The 22,210-nt window shown below is 36.4% G+C and overlaps 1 protein-coding gene across 1 annotated transcript in view; it reads right to left on the bottom strand.

Moving 5' to 3' along the window:
• Nucleotides 1–14,171: 14,171 nt before the first annotated feature.
• HTR2C (5-hydroxytryptamine receptor 2C) overlaps nucleotides 14,172–22,210 on the bottom strand; it is a 172,082-nt gene continuing 164,043 nt past the window's right edge. Inside the window, exon 4 of the mRNA XM_055563016.1 lies at nucleotides 14,172–14,995. Within this exon, the coding sequence (XP_055418991.1) occupies nucleotides 14,172–14,995 (824 nt within the window). The remainder of the gene's footprint in view (nucleotides 14,996–22,210) is intronic.

Raw genomic sequence — 22,210 nt, 5'->3', positions numbered from 1 at the left:
GATGTCAGGGAAGTTTGTAATTTCCTCGGTTCTGTTTTGTCGCAACAAAAATTTGAAGCGACGGACCAGTGTTACAGCCCTTGAATGGACCAGTGTTACAGCTCCCTGTTACAGCTCAGTTTTATTTAGAAAGTAAACGAAAATACGTCCTTGAGGCGTGAGGGCATGACGACACAAAACATGCGAAGAAAAGAGAGGCCCCAGCCCAATTTTGGCTCCTTTTTTTATGTTTTTTTCTCCTCCCACTGGGCCTGCCCTATGTAAACTGGGCTACCTAGGAGTGCTGTTTGTTTTACCTGAGGTTCTCACTCCAGTCCTTGGACCTTTGTTCTATTTTCCTTTGTTCTATTTTCATGGGCTTTTCCCTTCCTTGTCTTTTAGCCACCGCCATTCTGGACTCCTTTTTCCTATTCTAATTAACTAACACACCCATGGTTGATTTATGTTGATGTGTGGCAACAATCACCACAATATTGTAAAGTAAATAGCCTCTAATGAAAATCAATCAATTAATTAAAAAATAATATGTAAGGCCTGAGGCTAGCTCCAACTGACAGTTTATTATCTCTGAACATTTTTTAGTTTCACTAATAACACTATAGTCGCTAATAGACACTCACTGAAAAAAAAAAAAAAAAAGTGGAACAATCTTCTTCAATCTAAGTCCTGGGGTGAGGGTGGACAAAAGATTTCAAGATAATCATAAATTAGAGTAATTTATGAAAATTCAAAATTTTTGTTTTCTCAATTAGAATATTAAAAATTATGACACAAAAATAAACTGTTTCCATTGAATTCACTATCTTCTGTAAATAGAAAGTGTGTTGCTTGTGAACTATGCTCTTGGTGGCCCCAACTGAAATACTTACTGATTTGGACAATTTTTGTTATTGCTTATGAGTCAATTGTGTCCTTTTGGTGAACTGACTCTTGCACCTCAATTTCTGAGTGATCTAAGCTGTTAGAATCTCTCCTTAGACCCTGTAAGTTAATCATTCAGCACTCGGGACAAAGGCAACAGTGGTTAAGAAAATGGAAATTAACTGCCAGAAAAATTCGATCACATTAAAAACTTCCTTCCATGAGAAATTGTGGACTTTCCCCCTGCATGATTTTTCTGTAATTTAATCTGATTATGTAACTCTCCTGCTTAAAGTTTTTAAAGTGTTACTACTGCTGTCATGATAAGGTCAGTTCCCTTGCATGAGGTACAAGGCACTTAGTGATCTGGCCATTAGTTCTTTACTATGTTGGTTATCTCTAAGTACATACTTTTTTTTCACCCCACCCCCACCCTCCCATTCCTTTGGTTCTTCTTGCCTCCAACAACAGCCTTCTCTCTTTGTCTTTCAACCACACTAAACTATTTGTAGTTTCTTAATCATGGCATGGGAACATTTCATGCAAAGATGGGCTCGATAAAGGACAAAAACGGTATGGACCTAACAGAAGCAGAAGATATTAAGGAGAAGTGGCAAGAATACACAGAAGAACTGTAAAAAAAAGATGTTCACGACCAAGATAATCATGATGGTGTGATCACTCACCTAGAGCCAGACATCCTGGAATGTGAAGTCAAGTGGGCCTTAGAAAGCATCACTACGAACAAAGCTAGTGGAGGTGATGGAATTCCAGTGGAGCTATTTCAAATCCTGAAAGATGATGCTGTGAAAGTGCTGCACTCAATATGCCAGCAAATTTGGAAAACTCAGCAGTGGCCACAGGACTGGAAAAGGTCAGTTTTCATTCCAATCCCAAAGAAAGGCAATGCCAAAGAATGCTCAACCTACCACGCAATTGCACTCATCTCACATGCTAGTAAAGTAATGCTCAAAATTCTCCAAGCCAGGCTTTAGTAGTATGTGAACCGTGAACTTCCAGATGTTCAAGCTGGTTTTAGAAAAGGCAGAGGAACCAGAGATCAAATTGTCAACATCCACTGGATCATGGAAAAAGCAAGAGAGTTCCAGAAAAACATCTATTTCTGCTTTATTGACTATGCCAAAGCCTTTGACTGTGTGGATCACAATAAACTGTGGAAAATTCTGAAAGAAATGGGAATACCAGACCTCCTGACTGGCCTCTTGAGAAACCTATATGCAGGTCAGGAAGCTACAGTTAGAAATGGACATGGAACAACAGACTGGTTCCAAATAGGAAAAGGAGGATGACAAGGCTGTATATTGTCCCCCTGCTTATTTAACTTATATGCAGACTACATCATGAGAAACGCTGGGCTGGAAGAAGCACAAGCTGGAATCAAGATTGCTGCGAGAAATATCAATAACCTCAGATATGCAGATGACACCACCCTTATGGCAGAAAGTGAAGAGGAACTAAAAAGCCTCTTGATGAAAGTGAAAGAGGAGAGTGAAAAGTTGGCTTAAAGCTCAACATTCAGAAAACTAAGATATGGCATCTGGTCCCATCACTTCATGGGAAATAGATGGGGAAACAGTGGAAACAGTGTCAGACTTTATTTTGGGGGGCTCCAAAATCACTGCAGATGGTGACTGCAGCCATGAAATTAAAAGACACTTACTCCTTGGAAGGAAAGTTATGGCCAACCTAGATAGCATATTCAAAAGCAGAGACATTACTTTGCCAACAAAGGTTCGTCTAGTCAAGGCTATGGTTTTTCCAGTGGTCATGTATGGATGTGAGAGTTGGACTGTGAAGAAGGCTGAGCGCTGAAGAATTGATGCTTTTGAACTGTGGTGTTGGAGAAGACTCTTGAGAGTCCCCTGGACTGCAAGGAGATCCAACCAGTCCATTCTGAAGGAGATCAGCCCTGGGATTTCTTTGGAAGGAATGATGCTAAAGCTGAAACTCCAGTACTTTGGTCACCTCATGCGAAGAGTTGACTCATTGGAAAAGACTCTGATGCTGGGAGGGATTGGGGGCAAGAGGAGAAGGTGACGACAGAGAATGAGATGGCTGGATGGCATCACTGACTCGATGGACATGAGTCTGGGTGAACTCCGGGAGTTGGTGATGGACAGGGAGGCCTGGCGTGCTGCGATTCATGGGGTCGCAAAGAGTCGGACAGGACTGAGCGACTGATCTGATCTGATCTGATCTGACTAGCTTCAACTAGTTGCTTTTCTATGTAAAAGAGGCTTTGGGGCATTCTGTGTTTGCTATTAGTTATGCAATCTAGGGAGTCATATTGAAAAACTTTCTGGAGAAAATATCTTGGGAAAACACCTACAGAAATATGGAAATTTTTACAATGCTCGTATTACCTCAGCGCTGTGTGTTCCTTTTTCTGAATTTAGAATGATTAGTTAGGACAAAACAAAATGGGACAGACTTTCCTCTCAAACAGTGGGCTTCTTGTCACCAGTAGTGCTCTGTTTGAAGGATTATAGCTGAGGTAGCTCTTGAAATGTCAAGAATGTGAAAGAAGACATTCTCATGTTTGAAGGGGAATTAGACCTTGGGAAGGCCTCTTACAGATCAAAGATGGATCTGCAGTGATGTATTCTGCTCATACTGAATTTTAATTGCACCTTTAGAATCTTTTTTCTGAAGATTAACCTCCAGAGATCCAACTTAGAACTGAATGAGCTACAAAGGAAGCCCTGAACAAATAATACTTGGGTTTTTTTTCCCTTTAGTCATTAATAGACTTTTATTCTTCACTTTATTGTGCCCTTCAAAAGCCAAGAAATTGAGCCCATGAAGAAATGAGATATTGGACTGAAATTTTACAAATAAGGTAGATGACTAAGAGTAGGTAATGAAAAACATGGCTTGGATGTGGATGGTAATATACATGTATGACACTTCATATACCTAACAAAAAGAGAAAATCTTGGGTAATTGCTAGGGAGGGAAAAGCACTGAAATACCAAATCAAGGAAAAAGTAAAAGCTACCATTTTCCCCTGAAGCTCTCTCTTCTCTTCTATCATAGAGATGCAACTAACACCTACCAGGGTTGAGGGGAAAGATAAAATTAATAGAATACAGTCCCTATCCTTAAGTAGTTGTTACTTCAGTGGAGTAGACAATTAAGTAAGCTATTACAATCCCCTGTAAAATTAAATATAATAGAATTGTAGAAATAAGGAATAGGTGCTATAGAATGTTTTCCTGGTTAGTTCTTTGTTTTCTTGTTTCAGAAATCATTAATTTTTCTAAGATAATATAAATATTCTTTTTATATTTCCTTCAAAAATTTTAGTTTTCTCTTTCACATTTAAGCTTGAATCCATCTTGAATTAAATATTCTGTATAATGTAATATAGGACTTCAGCTTCATTTTTTTATAAATGGGTAACAAGTTTATCCCAGTATATCTTACTGAACCATCACTCCTTTCCCCACTAATTTACAGTGAGCTTTGACATATATTGTTTCTATATCTGAATGATTATTTTTGGTCTCCCCATTTTGTTCTGCAGTACATTGTTGAATGGAAGCAGTAATAGTGGATATCATTGTTTTCTTCTTAATTTTATAGAAAGGAAGAATTTCAAATGGTTAAGTATCAAGAATGATATTTACTCTATTTTTTGGTTTTACACTTTATCAGGTTAATAAAATTCCATATTGTTCCTCATTGATTAAGATTTTAATACTTTGAATGTCTATTGAATTTTGTTAAAAACTTTGTGCCTATTGAGATAATTATGTATATTTTCTCTTAATCTACTAGAAGTTGAATTACACCTATGGGTTTCATCATGTTAAACCAGCCTTATTCTCCTGAAACCAACCTAATTTTAATAATGTATTATTTTTATGCACAACTAATTTCAGTTTGCTTTTTTAAATATATATATATCTTTGCATCTATGATCATGAGTGAGATTTGCCTATAAATTCTCTTACTCATCTCTTACTCATATTGTTACTTTAAAATCTAAAATAAAGCAATACTTTGTTCTCTACTTTTCTAGTCTCTGAAAGATTTTAACTAATCTTCCACTTTTAAGGCTGCTGTTTTTATAGATATCCACCTCTTTAATTATTTTTAACCAAGTTTTAAATATGTCTGAACATTTAAAATATACTAATATAATTTATAGAAGATTTATGTATGCCCATTAAAGTGTGTAATTCAATTTTTTTAGTATATTTACACAGTATGTAAGTATCATATAATCTAATTTTAACACATTCCATCACTCTAAAAATAACCTTGTAACTATTAGTAATCATTCCGTATTCTCTTTTCAACCTCTTCTTCAACTCCAAGCAACCACTGATCTATATTCTGTATCTCTATAGGTTTGCTTATCATAGGCATTTCATAAAAATGGAATCATCCAATATGTGGCTTTTTGTCTCTGGCCTCTTTTACTTTGCATAACACTTCCAAGGTTCATAAATGTTGTGGCGTGAATCTGTACTTCATTAATTTTATGGATGAATAGTATTCCATTGTGTGAATATATCACATTTTGTTTATCCATTCATTAGTTGATGGACATTGTTTTCTTTTTCCACTCTTTATTTTGAATAATGTTTATTATGTTTATAATATGTTTATTAGTTTATTATGAATAATAATGCTATGAACATTTATGAGCAAGCTTTTGTTTTAAAGCATGTTTTTGATTCTCTTGACTATACACTTAGTAGTAGAATTGCTCCTTCATATAGTAATGCTGTGTTTAAATTTTAACAACTTAGAGGGGTGGGACATGGGAAGGAGGTTCAAGGGGGAGGGGACATATGTACAGCTATGGCTGATAAATGTTGATGTATGGCAGAAAGCAGCACAATGCTGTAAAACAATTATCCTTCAATTAAAAATAATACATTTATATAAAAATGAGACAAAATAACTAAATGCAAGGGAAAAAAATAAACTGCCAAACTCTATTCCAAAGTAGCTGCATCACTTTATATTCTCCCAGCAATGGATGAGGGTTTTATTCTCTTCACATTCTCACCAGCAATTGTTGTTCTTTTTGATTCTAACAATCTGTCTTTCTGATTCTAACTATCTTAGTGGTTGTGGTGTGGTTTGCTTTCAAGTGTTTTACATATTAAAATGTTTAAATAACACGTATCAAGTGATAAATGCAAAATATTTTAAGTTGAAATGATTCAGAGTACATTATTACTTTAGTTTTTGGGCACTGAAACTTGTACAGTGCTATAAGCAAACAAGGGGAAAAACCTACCTAAATAAAGTACGGTAAATGTGTATTTTTAAAACCCCCCTCATTTTCTGTCTGAAGTAACATCACCCAACATTTTGTACTTTAATCATGGTTCTCTTTTTTTTAAGAGTTATTGGAACATGTTTTTCACTGCTGTCTGAAGATTTTGTAATTGAGTAGCAGTGAATATATACAATATGCACAATGTTTTAACTGCAAACTGTGAACAGTTGATTATGTAAAAACTGCTTAATAAAACTTGTTTTTCAAATACAAAAAAAAGACATTTCCCTAATATCTAATGATGTTGAACATGTCTTCAAGTCTTGCTGGCCATTTGTATATCTTTTTGGAGAAATGTCTATATGAGTATTTTGCTCAAGTTTAAATTTAATTACTTATTTTATAGGAAGTGTAAGAGTTCTTTACACACTGTCCTATATACTGATAAGTATATAAGCAAGAGAGTTGAAAATAGGTGTTAAAAAACCATCTATTTGTGTCATCTTTGATTTATTTCTTCAGTGTTTTATAGTTTTCTATCTATAGGTCTTTTGTCCCTAAGTATTATATTATTTTTGTTGCAATGGTGAATGGAATTGTTTCCTTAATTTCTCTTTCTGTTTTCTCATTTTTCATGTATAGAAATGCAAGATGACACAAAAAGATGGAGAAATATGCCATGTTCATGGATTGGAAAAATCCATATAGTGAAAATGAGTATACTACCTAAAGAAATCTATAGATTCAATGCAATTCCTATCAAGCTACCAATGGTATTTTTCAGAGAACTAGAGCAAATAATTTCACAATTTGTATGGAAAATAAAAAACCTCGAATAGCCAAAGCAATCTTGAGAAAGAAGAATGGAACTGGAAGAATCAACCTGCCTGACTTCAGGCTCTACTACAAAGCCACAGTCATCAAGACAGTATGGTACTGACACAAAGACAGAAACATACATCGATGAAACAAAATAGAAAGCCCAGAGCTAAATCCACACACCTATGGACACCTTATCTTTGACAAAGGATGCAAGAATACACAATGGAGAAAAGACAATCTCTTTAACAAGGGGTGCTGGGCAAACTGGTCAACCACCTCTAAAAGAATGAAACTAGAATATTTTCTAACACCATACACAAAAATAAACTCAAAATGGATTAAAGACCTAAACATAAGACCAGACACTTTAAAACTCCCAGAAGAAAACAGGCAACACACTTTCTGACATAAATCACAGCAGGATCCTCTATGATCCACCTCCCATAGTAATGGAAATAAAAGCAAAAATAAACAAATGGGACCTAATTAAACTTAAAAGCTTTTGCACAACGAAGGAAACTATAAGCAAGGTGAAAAGAGCCTTCAGAATGAGGGAAAATAATAGCAAACAAAGCAACTAACCAAGAATTAATCTCAAAAATATACAAGCAGCTCCTGCAGCTCAATTCCAGAAAAATAAACGACCCAATCAAAAAATGGGCCAAAGAACTGAACAGACATTTCTCCAAAGAAGACATACAGATGGCTAACAAACACATGAAAAGATGCTCAACATCACTTATTATCAGAGAAACGCAAATCAAAACCACAATGAGGTACCATCTCATGCCGGTCAGAATGGCTGCCATCCAAAAGTCTACAAACAATATATGCTGGAGAAGGTGTGGAGAAAAGGGAACCCTCTTACACTGTTAGTGGGAATGTAAACTAGCACAGCCACTATGGAGAACAGTGTGGAGATTCCCTTAAAAAATGGAAATAGAACTGACATATGACCCAGCAATCCCACTGCTGGGCATACACACCGAGGAAACCAGAATTGAATGAGACACGTGTACTCCAATGTTCATTGCAGCACTGTTTACAATAGCTAGGACATGGAAGCAACCTAGATGTCCATCGGCAGATGAGTGGATAAGAAAGCTGCGGTACATATACACAATGGAATATTTACTCATCTATTAAAAAGAATGTATTTGAATCAGTTCTAATGAGGTGGATGAAACTGGAGCCTGTTATACAGAGTGAAGTAAGTCAGAAAGAAAAACACCAATATAGTATATTAACACATTTTTGTGGAATTTAGAAAGATGGTAACAATGACCCTATATGTGAGACAGCAAAAGAGACACAAATGTAAAGAACATACTTTTGGACTCTGTGGGAGAAGGCAAGGGTGGGATGATTTGAGAGAATAGCATTGAAACATGTATATTACCATATATGAAATAGATAGCCAGTCCAAGTCTGATGCATGAGACAGGGTGTTCAGGCCCAGCGCACTGGGATGACCCTGAGGGATGAGATGGGGAGGGAGGTGGGAGGGGAGTGAGGATGGGGGACACATGTACACCCATGGCTGATTCATGTGAATGTATGGCAAAAACCACTACAATATTGTAAAGTAATTAGCCAACAATTAAAATAAATAAATTAATTTACAAAAAAAAATATGCTGGAGTATGTTGTCATTTCATTCTCCAGGGTTGCCATTTCAACCCAGGGATCGAACCTGGGTCTCCTGCATTGCAGGCAGATTCATTACCATCTGAGCCACTAGGGGAGCCCAGATGTTAGGTTAGAAGTAAGTTCAGAATTAAACATGTAAAATATCATGTATGAAACGAGTTGCCAGTCCAGGTTCAATGCACGATACTGGATGCTTGGGGCTGGTGCACTGGGACGACCCAGAGGGATGGTGTGGGGAGGGAGGAGGGAGGAGGGTTCAGGATGGGGAACACATGTATATCTGTGGCGGATTCATTTTGATATTTGGCAAAACTAATACAATTATGTAAAGTTTAAAAAATAAAATAAAATTTTAAAAAATAAATAAATAAAAAAAAATAAAAACAGAACAAACATTGAAGTTAATAATAAGGGTGAGGTTAGAGGTTTGAGTAAGATTAGAGTTTGCAGAAGGCAGGATCATGGTTAGAGATAATTTACAAACAAGAGTTAGGGTTAGAATTAACTATAAATTTAGAGCAGGACAGGATTACACATAGAAATTTTTAAAGATAAAATTAAGAAAAGAAATAATATTATAGGTAAGGTGTGAGGATATGGATAGAATCAGGATTAATTTGAAAGTTAAAGGTAGGGTTAGCTTTAGTGTAAGAAATAGCTTCACTAAATTTCCTTCCCTCAGCTACATGGTAGCAAGTATAAAGCCTCTATCACCATTTTTACCCAGAGTAACCATGATGAGAAGAGATTTCCTGGCAAACCTCATTGGAAATTGAGTGTGAACACAAAATGAATGTTTGTTTTGTTAAGCCATTGAGGTTTTGGGATTGTTTTTTACTGCCTTCTTAGCTTGAGCTATCGAGATGAATTCATAAATCTAAGAATTCTAGTAAGCTGTTGATTGAGAACACCTTTAATAAGAAAAGAAATCATATATAAAAACATATATTTCCTTTCACCTCCATTTCCCTTGATTTTTCCTTCAGTGACAGCCATCCAGGTTCTCTTGTCTTATTTATATAGGTGTTGAACTAGGTGGTGAATCTTTTCTATTCAATAAATATACTATTTGTTATAGATGCTATGCTATCTTGACAAGATTCCACCTTCAGGGCTGAAGGCTTTATTTCCCAGGTGATGGGAAATTGTAGACTTGACAACTTTCAGGTATAAGCTGTCTTTGGGAATTGCCTCTGATGAAGAAAGTGACTTGGCATAAGGTTGTATATTTCTCTTGGGGACAGTAGCAGTATGGAGGATTGGTCCCCTGCTTCAACTTGGAACAACTATGAAGCTTCCCATGGGAGTCAGCTAAGTGTGATATTGTTTTTTTCACAGCTCTCAACTGTCTTTCCCTTGATGTTATAGTCTTTGACTACATGCAGAATTAGTGAGGAAGGGTGATACTTTTTGGTTGAGTTTGTCTTTGTGAACTTATTTTACAGAATTCAATTTAACTTTCAAAGAAAATGAGGTTAAGTTGCATATTTTTCCCTCCAAAGGTGCATGGGGAATAAGTCCTTATTGTGACTACATCAGAGCCCAGTTTCTCCCTCCACCCATTCCTCCTTTCTTCCATTCCCCCATGAAGATGGATCCCAAGATCCTTTCCTAATCACATCCGGTACACTTATTTCCATCTCAGAATTTATATCCTAGGGAACCCACTCTACCTCTTAGAACTATTTATATTTATAAGTGAGCTATGAGTCACATAATATTGAGAACCACTATGCTGTTACCTACTCTTGTTGGCATTGCCTATAAAAATACTTCTTTCTAATACATGCTGCCTTCTGTGTGATATGTTAACATGTGTCTAGGGGAATATGCAAGGAGAAATGGGCCTCAACCATGGAGATTGCATTGACCTAAGAGGGAACTGATTAACTGTGTGGGAACTGTGTTTCTGCAGTAAGCAGAAACTTACTACTGCTTGATGACAAGAAGTATGTTTTTCTCCTCAAACCACAAAGACCTTCCAGTGCTATGGGATAAGACATTCCAGTCTTCCTTCTGACCCTCCTTCCCTTTTACTAGTAATAATGACTTCAGTTCTGTGCCATCAGAAATTTCAACCTCTCTCCTTTGCTTCACTATTGGGCAAGAGTAGTCCCTAGCTTCAGTGGTATAAGATATTTGAAGCCATGGGCAGCAGTGACCCCATTGGTTTCAAAGTGGCACTTCAGCCTTTATTCCTTGACCCATTCCTAGGAATCAACCTAGTCATGGTTGCAAAGGAATGAGGTACTCCTGCTTTCTTCTCAGGGAACTGAACTCATGCCAGTAGCTCACACAGCATCAGAAAGGTATACATGATGGAAGAAAAGGCCAATGGATTTTGTCACACATGGCTCCAGGTATGGAGGAACAGAGGCACTTAGTATGGTGACCTTGATGGTAGCATAGGTATCCAAGGCCATTTGGGATAGAGGTCCATTAAAGTGATCAAGTCACACTACATGACTGAACATTGGGGAGTTGCCAGGCTTCTTTTGGCAACAGGATCAGATAATACAATGCCCACAAATATTGATGCTCAATACATACCTATTGAACACAGAGTGACTACTATCAACTGGAAATTAAACCATCAACAGTATAGACATGGTCCTCTCTGCTCTTGGAGAGCTTAGAGTCTGAAGGGGATAAGATAGCAATCCTATAGCAAAGAGAGCATGTGAGCCACCCTAGGCCCCTGCTCAGGTTAAGGAAGATAGGAATATTTCAGAGCCCAGTTATACTGTTCATGAGGAATCAGTGATGTTGTTATTAATATTGCTTTTGTTATTTACACCTCTTGTCTTTCTAGTGTCATAGTCTTTGAGTACACAGAAAAAGGTAATATTCTCTGGTTGTATTTGTCTTTGTGAACTTATTTAACCAGTTACAGTTTAATTTTCCAAGAAATGAAGTGGTGTATTTTTCCCTCAAAATATGCAGGGGGGAAAAAGGCACATGACATATTAGGCAACATTTAATAAATTTAATAAATTAATAGGAAATATCACAAAAACCTGGAATGGATAACATACAGGAATCAGGAATAAGACAACATTTTGCAACCACTCACAAAAAGTACCACTTGATGAAGGAAGATTTACAGGAAATAATATAAGGCAGTCCGTTGCACGTGTCTTAAACAGATATATATATATAATAGTACATCAAAATGATCTGTTTGACAATAAATTCACCATGTTTACACTTATCACATGGACTTTAAAACATTTATAAAAGTTGTAGATTTAACATTGAACTGTAAGATTTATATCCAAATGAATATACTTATTTCATACCAAACTGCACAGAACTTACGAATAACACATGATTTTAGAATAATTACTGTGTTGGGTACTAATAAGTACTACTGTTTGATGACATAAGAATTATTAACAAATGTGCTATAAGCTATTATCATTCAACTTATTGCTAGTGCTTTTGAAAATCAGTGGTTTATATTTTCTTTGTAAAACATGTGCTATGAGCTTGCCCTGATAGTTCAGGAAAGAAATCAGATGTTTCCAATTTTCTCTATACTCACAATACTTCAGATCTGATTGCATGGTCTTTTTAAAGACTGCCAAAGGATGTGCATTTAAGTCATTCTTATAACACCTACTCTGCCTTACATTAATACAAATCGATGGATTTATGCAACATACATGGCGTACATGCAGGACACCATGTATGTGCAGAACTCATGCTCAATGCATGCTATGTTTTTTCAGACATTTTCGTTTCAGTAAGAATTAGGTCTCATTCAATTTCATATAATTGTGTTTAACATGCAGTTCGACAGAGCAGGTAGACTTTACTTTCATGTTATAATTGGGCATGCTCAAGCAATTGACTGGCATTTGGCAGTGTTGCAAACCACTCAGGGACTGTATGAGTTTCCTCAAATACAGCATCTCTCCCACTGCCCTTGTGGCAGATTGTTGGATTTATCTATGCTGTGTGTTGAGGACAAACACCGGGGATTTTAGAAATTTGGATTCTGCCTTCACCAATTTCAAGATACTCTAAAGTGTGTAAGTAACTGTCAGGCATAAAAAATAGCATTATGAAATCTTCAGAAATAGATCCACAATTGTGTGAAATGGACACACATGGAAATATAGTTACTGGAAACACTTGTATACTCTGCACACAGCATAGACTTAATGGTCTGACTTTAGTAATGTTTGAAAACCTTTCATGGTTAACAAACTAGTAAAATGGTACTGAATTCTTAGAGAGCAACAGGCCCACGAATGAAATAAGGCCAACACTGATTGTTAACACAACACTATATTTAACAAAGGTTTAAACTTCTGGTACGTAATTGCAGTACAATGAAGAGCTTGCCACTTTCACAAATTAGCTGCAGCCTTTCCCTGCACTAGAGAGTTTGGAAGGATCTGAAAATGAGATATTTTGTTTGAAATCCAAATGGAAACTCTGTATTTCTTTTTTTTCTAGAGTTCAGTAAAAGCTTCTTTAATTACTTTTTTTTTTTTTCACATTCTAAGGGCCCAGTTCTGTAGTCCTTAATCAAGTAAAACTTTCAAAGTCTTCGGCATCTGCTTCCAATGCAAGTTTTACTCAAAAATGGACTGCTAAATTAGGTCCTATAGATAGAGGTACCATAACTAATATACTATTTTAATAAGGCTCAAAAATGCTAATTTCATTTTGTGTGTAGCACACAAATTTCCAGGATCCTGATATCAAAACCCAATAGATGTTGAATCCTGGATTGGGAAATAACTCTGGGATTTTGTTTCCCAGTTTAATCATGAAATAGGTATTTACTAAGGACCAGAATGAAGACACTAATTCCAGTTTGCTTGTCATTATAATCAGAATTTGAACATTATAAGAAGTGAAAAGCTATTGTTGGTGTATATATCTCTTGTCATCCTTCCACTTCTGTAGTTCCGGTTAACTAGCTGCTATATTAAAATGCCACTATGTTTGGGGACAGACATTGCAGTAAAATATCAACACAACATTCTGACAATGTCAAAATTTCCCCTGTGTGTGACAAGAAATAAGTTCTGCCTTTGACTCACTAATAGTTGTGGTAGAGTTTCAGAAGGCAGAACCTATTTTACCGTATTTATGTGTGTAGATGAGCAGAGCAAGAATTTAAAGTGCATATTTACTGTTAACCTGGAAAAAAGAGTCCACCGAATTTGTTCAATTTTGGTGTGGTTGAAAACCGCTGTCATGTGTATCATTCTGGTCTCCTGCAAATGCCACCTGAGGTGAACATCAATGTTTCCTTATATGCAAAAGAAAAAGAGAGAGGAGAGAGAGAAAGAAAAAAGGGAGGGAAGGAGGGATGGAAGGGGGGGGGAAATCAACATTTTTTCATCAATCAAAATAAGTTATTCTCAATCTATTATAAACAGTAAATATAGAACCCTAAATCTCACTATTGTAAGCATGATTGTAAAGTACAGGATTGCAAAGCTATATATAAAACACACTTTTCAGATGGCAATATTTACATTAGTTATGACTGGCAGAATTAAAGAACAATTTCCTACATTTGTAGCTTTACCATAGGAAAAGAGTGTGCTGCTCTTTCTTACACACTACTAATCCTTTCACTAATCACATTGGAGGGATTAACCGGTAGCTCCAAATTCTCAACTTGCATCTCTATACCAGGCTCCTTGTCATCAGCTTTCTTAATTACTGGTTCATTGGTGTGCCGGTAAATGTTAACATTAAGCTCCCTCCCAGACAACGCAGTGGCAGCAACTCTCGGGATTTGTCTGATTGGAGGCTTTCTATCTGCCTTATAATTGCAGCGCAAATAGTTGGAGAAAGCCCTTCGGTAAACTTTGTTGAAAAGAGTGTACACCAGAGGATTAATTCCTGAACAAACATAGCCAATCCAAACAAACACATTCAGAAGCTTTTCCATGAGCTTTTGATTACAAGCTTTCCCACAAAGAACCGACAAAATATTAGTAATAAAAAACGGGCACCACATGATCAGAAACACAAAGAAAACAATGCCAAGGACCTTCGAGGCTTTCCGTTCATTGTTGATAGCTTGCATGGTGCCCCTAGGCCGTCTTTCTTTCTTCTTCCTTAGGCGTGGGTTCAAACCTTCGTTCGGGTTTGCAGAGTTCTCTTCATCTGTGTTTGTCTTGCAGCATTTCAGGAAATTCAGGTTTATTCCAGGCGGTTCCTCAGTGTGGCCGTGCAGTAACATCAGAGCTTGTCGGTGAAGGACGTGAATCGTCAGACAGTAGGTAATCACCATGATTGTCAGCGGTATGAAGAAAGCTACGAAGGATCCAATAAGAACGAAATTTGGGTCATTCAGCACACAGGTGGTGTTGTTGACGAACACCTTGTCTTCATCCCTCAGTCCAATCACTGGGATAGGAACTGATACACCTACAGGAACAAAAAAAGAAGATATGACATTGTTACAGCATATGGAAGCATTGAACAGATTTGTACAGTGGGATACATTCAATTGAATATCACTGGAGAAAATTTAGATCTGATATTTGTTGAAAGCTATTCACAGCATAAAGTGATAGTCACATGAAAGAGTAACAGTATGATATCAGAAAATGACAGCTTTTTTTCAAGTTAGGAATGCCTTCTCACCAATTTTCTGTAAAAGACTTGGAATTACCATTACTGAGATAATTATAAGTATGGTTATACATAACAGTGAATATGTCTTTTTTGTTTTAGCTCCAATTCCTAGAAATGTCCCAGCTCATAGAAGGCATTCACTAAATATTTGTTGAATGAATAAATTTGTGTCTGTATTCAATGACATCAATAAATTCAATTGTTCATTTTTAACATTCCAAATGCAATAAAAATGATGTGCATACCACCTAGGAGTAATTGCATATCAGCACTGACTAGACTGAGTTTGAGATGAGTTTTTAGCTAAGGAAATCCTTTCCTGAGGGAAGTGGTCAAGAAGAGGAACTTCTGTGGGTGAGTCCTTTGGAGACAGAGCCTGGAAGCTCTGGAGTTTTTTGGAGATGAAGAGGGTAGTATGCCCCTCAAATAGGAATTAGATCTGACCACAGTGCAGACATAGTCTCTATGCAGAAACTGAAGGAATTGTTTTTTTAGTAAGCATTTTCCTGAGACTCTGGGAGAGATACAGTCCTCCCATTTACGTGTGGAGTTTTGAACTCATTTGTTTTTTTTCTTTTAAATTTTAGTTTATTTTTTAACTTTACAATATTGTATTGGTTTTGCCATATATCAATATGAATCCGCCCCAGGTATACACGTGTTCCCCATCCTGAACCCTCCTCCCTCCTCCCTCCCTGGATAAGAATACTGCTGCTGCTGCTAAGTCGCTTCAGTCGTGTCTGACTCTGTGCGACCCCATAGATGGCAGCCCACCAGGCTCCCCTGTCCTCCCTGGGATTCTCCAGGCAAGAGCACTGGAGTGGGTTGCCATTTCCTTCTCCAATGTATGAAAGTGAAAAGTGAAAGTGAAGTCGCTCAGTCGTGTCTGACTCCTAGCGACCCCATAGACTGTAGCCCACCAGGCCCCTCCATCCATGGGATTTTCCAGGCAAGAGTACTGGAGTGGGGTGCCATTGCCTTCTCCGAAGAATACTGAGAGGTGTTCATCTAGGTAAGCACCTCCACTAATAAAGAAGCTCACAGGCAGAAAATATCAATAAGAAGATGGGAGCAGAATCTTGTGCCTGAGCATAAGTAATATACCTAGAAATTTTTGGAAATCATTGTGGTAAATCATTATGGTAGATCTTGAAGAGGTCTATCATCAATAAGCAGAGATAACTTGCACAAATAAAATTCAAATTTTACTGTTAATTTATTTTTTCTTGTGTCCACAGGAACTTGAAGCCTGGGACAATTCAGGTTGCACTTCTAAGATTCTATCAGAGATCATTATGAGGATTCATGGGCTGGTGGCTATTTGTACTATGAACTGTGAGAGAGGATAGAAACACACTCTCAAAGATCATTGCTGGCTTTAGGGAACACACAGGGAACCATGACAAATCTGAAAGTCCCTATAGATTGTTTTAACATGCTTTATCAGGTATAGAGTGTTTGATGATCAAGAGGGGAAAATATTTTTCTTTGCTAAGAGCTTGTTGATGATGTTGATTGGTATTTAATTTATGGGAAGACATGAGGAAGAGTATTTGAAAAGTTATCTTTAAGCCTTCTAATTCAGACCCTGAATTTCTTACATGCCTGTTTTTTTTTTTTTTTCCCCTAGAGAAAGAGACCAAGTGATGGTATGAGAAGCATCAATAGATGTGACAAGGTTTCTTGGCGTATTGGTACATACCTGCAATTCTGAACCTAGGCATGCCATTTAAGAAGGCAAGAATGGCTGTGAAAACTAGGAGACACTGCAAACAGAAAGTGTCCTCAGGTAATACAGTACAGGATCTGGTGAAGCGACCTTTGAACTCTAGATGGGAAGAGTGGCAAGTATCAGAAGGTAATAGTCACCACATTTGATGAACCACACAGGTTACATTTCTTAAGAGTTATAAAATGATAGGTAAGAATGCTGCCATCTTGTATTCTTATAATCTTTATTCCAAAAGCCATAAATATGAGGGAATATGCAGAAAGAGCATAGGTCAAGCTTGCCTGAAAGAAGCCAGTATTGGCTTATCCTTCATGAAATGTTTTAGTGAGGATAAGGTTGTAGGAAGTTTTCTGGAGTTAAGGAAGCTAATATGAGATAAAGAAAACAGGGAAGGGTTTCTTAAAAACAAATCATTTACAACAGAAAAAATTAGAGAACATAATATTAATAGAGTCTTAAAATACCAATCAAGCAATGTTAATATGTGGATCTTCTTGGAATTGTGATGCAAACAAACAAATTTTTAAAAATATTCATGACACAGGTGGAAATGTGTTATTTTGAATAATAACTGGACTTTGGTGATAGTAAATAATTATCATTCATTAGTTTTTAAAAGTGATATTGATATTGTGGTTATGTGGGGAAAAATTTATATTTTTAGATATGTATATACTGAAGTGTTTATGGATAAAATGTTATGATTCTGAGGTTTGTTTTGAAATAATATGGGAGGGAGAAGTGGACAGAAGTACAGATGATGCAAGACAGTCCATAAATTGATAAATCTTGGAGCTGGATAATGAGTACATGGTTCTTTATAATATAATTCTACCTAATTTTATAATCTTTTAAAGTCTTTATACCAAAAGTTTAATATTTTAAAAATGGAAGCAATTAAAATAAAACAGAGGTTCTTTCTGAAACATAGAAAGAAATGGCTGTTAGACCTCAGATGATAAAAGTCTGTAAGATTTACTACCACTGCTAACTTTGGAACTGATTACTTCTAGAGCAAAAGTCTTGGGGTCCTGAGTGGAAACACTTGCCATTTTGGTATAAATGTAGAGAAGAAGGCCATTGTCTAACAAAATGTTGGTAGAAAACTGTTATACTTTCTCAGGATCCTATAGCAAGACCAGAGGAGGGGCAAAGTGGAATGGCTCCCCTTCCAAACTGTCCCCGTCCCCTGCCATCCAACAATGTGGCAACCAGACCCTGAGGCTAGAAATTTAATCTGGGGAGTTTGTATTCATTCTGAAAGAATTCTGACAAGGGTAGACATATCTACACTCAGGATACAAGTGCTGGAGTGGAGAGTCATTTCCCCAAGGAAGTGCTGCACAATCTTTTAGGTATTCCTAGATATCTGAAATTTCTAGGGAAGGCCTCATACACTGACCATATCAGTGGAAGTCAGCATTACTCAGAGCCCAGCTCTGAATTGTATTAGCTTGTTTCTGTTTAAAGATTTATTTACTTTCCTAAGGGAATCTTGGGCCTAAAAGTAGGCCTTGTCTAGAGACAAGAGAGGGTAGCAGAGTGATTCCAGATAAGCTAATGATGTTATTGTGTGTATGAGGTCAATTTTATCCTTGGCATCTATTTGCATAATCTTTTGTACACTGAACAAAGAGTGATTCTAAAGCTGCCTTTTATTGAGTCTATCTTATGTGCCAGGCACTGAGCCATGTGTATTACTGACATTAAAAATATAAAATATATTATCTCAATTTCATTAAAACTCCTGTAATAGAGATATTATTTAGTGAAGTAGCTTAACCATTTTACCAAATCTACATTGTTATTTGTTTTTTTGTTTTGTTTTGTTTTTTTAATAGAAACTGTGAATGCAGTCAACAAAACAAGAAACTCAGTTTCTTTTGACAGTATCTGGAAATTCTATAAATAATACTAATAGCAACTAAAGCAGCATTAAAAACAGTGTCTATTATATAGATTATCTTATTCAATACTTAAAAAAAATTAAAAGCATATGTCAACAGTTCTCAAAGTGTGGTTCAAGGACCCAGAGGGGCCTCTGAGATTCTTTTAGAGAGTTTGCTAGATTTCCCTTTTCCAACTATTCATCTTTAAAACTGCATATTCTTTATAAACTTCATACCAAATAGCATACCACAACAGGTTGAACACAGATACATCTATGAGAATTCAACTATCTTTCCATAAAACTAAATATTGAAGAGATTTTAAAACTGTTAAACAATGCCTGTCTTCTCTCTTAATTATTTTTGGAAAAATAGTTAATTTTTATTAAAAAAACATTATGTTAACATGAAATGGATTCATTATTGTTATTTAAAATGATTCATAGATATTTTAAACATTTCTCAGCTTTAATTTCTAATATAATAAATATCAATAGATATAATCCATATATACACAAGCTCTTTGAGGTCTTCATTTGTTTTAAAAAGTATAAATAGGCCCTGACACCAAAGAGTTTGAGAACTGCTGTTCTATATTAGTGGATGAAGTTATTTAAACCCTGGAAAGTTAAATTCAGCCAATGTATAAAGTGTTTCTCAGTATTTTTAATTAGTCAATTAGTAGAAATTCAAGTGATATCAAGTAAACACAAACTATCAATAATAGCAACCAAATATTTTACATGCATTATCTCACTCATTGTAATAAAAATTATGAAAGGTATATACTATTTGGTGACATTAACTTCAGAAAACTAGCTTAGCAAGTATAATGGAGAAGTCTTTGATATTTTAAAATCTTTAACTTGACTAAGGAGAAAAGGTGAAAATGAACTACCATAGATAACATCAGGAATAAATAACAACAATTGTAATAATAATTACTTTTTACTGAGTGCTTTTTATTTGTCACACACTGAATTAAATGTTTTACAATTATTATATACTTTCATATATTATTTAATCCAGACAAAAAACATAAAAAAGAAGGAATTATTAACTAGAATCACTTAATCTTTCTGAAATTAACTTTGAAAAAATGTATATCATCTCTAGAATTTTAGAAACAACAAAAATAAGTTATAATTCATGTTCTGCTGAAAATATCAGGTACTACTTCAACCAATAAACAAATATTTTGCATGCATTGTCTCATTTGCATCTCAAAAAAACCTGTAAAATTGATTATTATTCATTAAGTTTACTAAGGGAGAAAAAAATACTTTCAATAAACATATGGGGTCTTAGAGTTTTAAGAACATTAAATTCAATAACAGCTATAGTTCAAGTTTTTATTGAAAATATGTGTTACTATGACTACTAGTTATCATTTATTGAGTGCTTACTGATTTTGGTACTTTAGCTGCAGTACATATTTTACATGCATTATCTTATTCTAGACTTCCCTGGTGGCTCAGACGGTAAAGTGTCTGCCTACAATGCGGGAGATCCAGGTTCAATCCTGGGTCAGGAAGATCTGGAGAAGGAAATGGCAACCCACTCCAGTTTTCTTGCCTGGAAAATCCCATGGATGGAGGAACCTGGTACGCATGGAGTCCCAAAGATTCAGACATGACTGAGTGCCTTATTCTAGCCTCATAAAAGACGTAAAATAGTCCCAAAGATTCAGACATGACTGGGTGCCTTATTCTAGCCTCATAAAAGACATAAAATAACTTGGTGTGGTTATTTTACATCAGATAAGGCAAGTAAATTTAGAGAATGTATAATGATGTTTGCATTATCTCTTAAAGCCTTGAATTCAAGCAACACAGATCAATTCTCTTCAAGCAATCAGATAATAATATCATATGCCCATGATTCTTAGATGTCCATTCCTTTCAGATTTTAACATCTTCAAAAGTGCTATGTGTCTTACAATTGATAGTATCTTACAATTAGTGTTAGCCAGATAGCAGTCATTATATAGTCATCATTGTCTGTGCATGTGTGAGCCTGGTCTGAAAACCTTCTTTTGACATCTTATGGTAAGATCAACATTACCAGCAGGAAAATTTACAAAATGAGTATCAGGAGCATGGTAATAGTTTACTGTGAACAAAAAATTATGTCATAATACACACAAAGAGGAAATGTTCTGAAGAAGGTAGCTTCAACAGCATCAAATGCTACAGAAGAATCTAGAATTTGAAACATTTCCTCTGTCTTTGAAAATAAGGAAATCACTGATAATTATAGAACACTGGTAATTATACCCTGGTCCCTGGTCCCTGGTCCAGCTCCAGCACCTCGATCCAACAGATCCCTCATTAGCATCTTAATGTAACAAGCATATGCAATGAGGCATCAGAGAAAATCCCCAGCATTTAAATTCATTAACAGTCTCTGGAAGTCTTCAGTGTGGAGGTGGAATTATCGCTAAACTGGTAGTTATAGTCGAATGGTGAAGATAGGAAACAAATTGCCAAGAGATGAATCAGATCAGATCAGATCAGATCAGTCGCTCAGTCCTGTCCGACTCTTTGCGACCCCATGAATCGCAGCATGCCAGGCCTCCCTGTCCATCACCAACTCCAGGAGTTCACTCAGACTCACGTCCATCGAGTCAGTGATGCCATCCAGCCATCTCATCCTCTGTCGTCCCCTTCTCCTCCTGCTCCCAATCCCTCCCAGCATCAGAGTCTTTTCCAATGAGTCAACTCTTCCCATGAGGTGGCCAAAGTACTGGAGTTTCAACTTTAGCATCATTCCTTCCAAAGAAATCCCAGGGCTGATCTCCTTCAGAATGGACTGGTTGGATCTCCTTGCAGTCCAGGGGACTCAAGAGTCGTCTCCAACACCACCGTTCAAAAGCATCAATTCTTCAGCACTCAGCCTTCTTCACAGTCCAAATCTCACATCCATACATGACCACAGGAAAAACCATAGCCTTGACTAGACGAACCTTTGTTGGCAAAGTAATGTCTCTGCTTTTGAATATGCTATCTAGGTTGGTCATAACTTTCCTTCCAAGGAGTGTCTTTTAATTTCATGGCTGCAGTCACCATCTGCAGTGATTTTGGAGCCCAGAAAAATAAAGTCTGACGCTGTTTCCACTGTTTCGCCATCTATTTCCCATGAAGTGATGGGACCAGATGCCATGATCTTCGTTTTCTGAATGTTGAGTTTTAAGCCAACTTTTTCACTCTCCACTTTCACTTCCATCAAGAGGCTTTTTAGTTCCTCTTCACTTTCTGCCATAAGGGTGGTGTCATCTGCATATCTGAGGGTATTGATATTTTTCCTGGCAATCTTGATTCCAGCTTGTGTTTCTTCCAGTCCAGTGTTTCTCATGATGCACTCTGCATATAAGTTAAATAAACA

The sequence above is a fragment of the Bubalus kerabau genome, chromosome X (assembly GCF_029407905.1).
Source record: "Bubalus kerabau isolate K-KA32 ecotype Philippines breed swamp buffalo chromosome X, PCC_UOA_SB_1v2, whole genome shotgun sequence".
Classification (NCBI taxonomy): domain Eukaryota; kingdom Metazoa; phylum Chordata; class Mammalia; order Artiodactyla; family Bovidae; genus Bubalus; species Bubalus kerabau.
The sequence above is the reverse complement of the archived record's forward strand: the minus strand, read 5'-3'. Positions and strand labels throughout refer to the sequence as shown.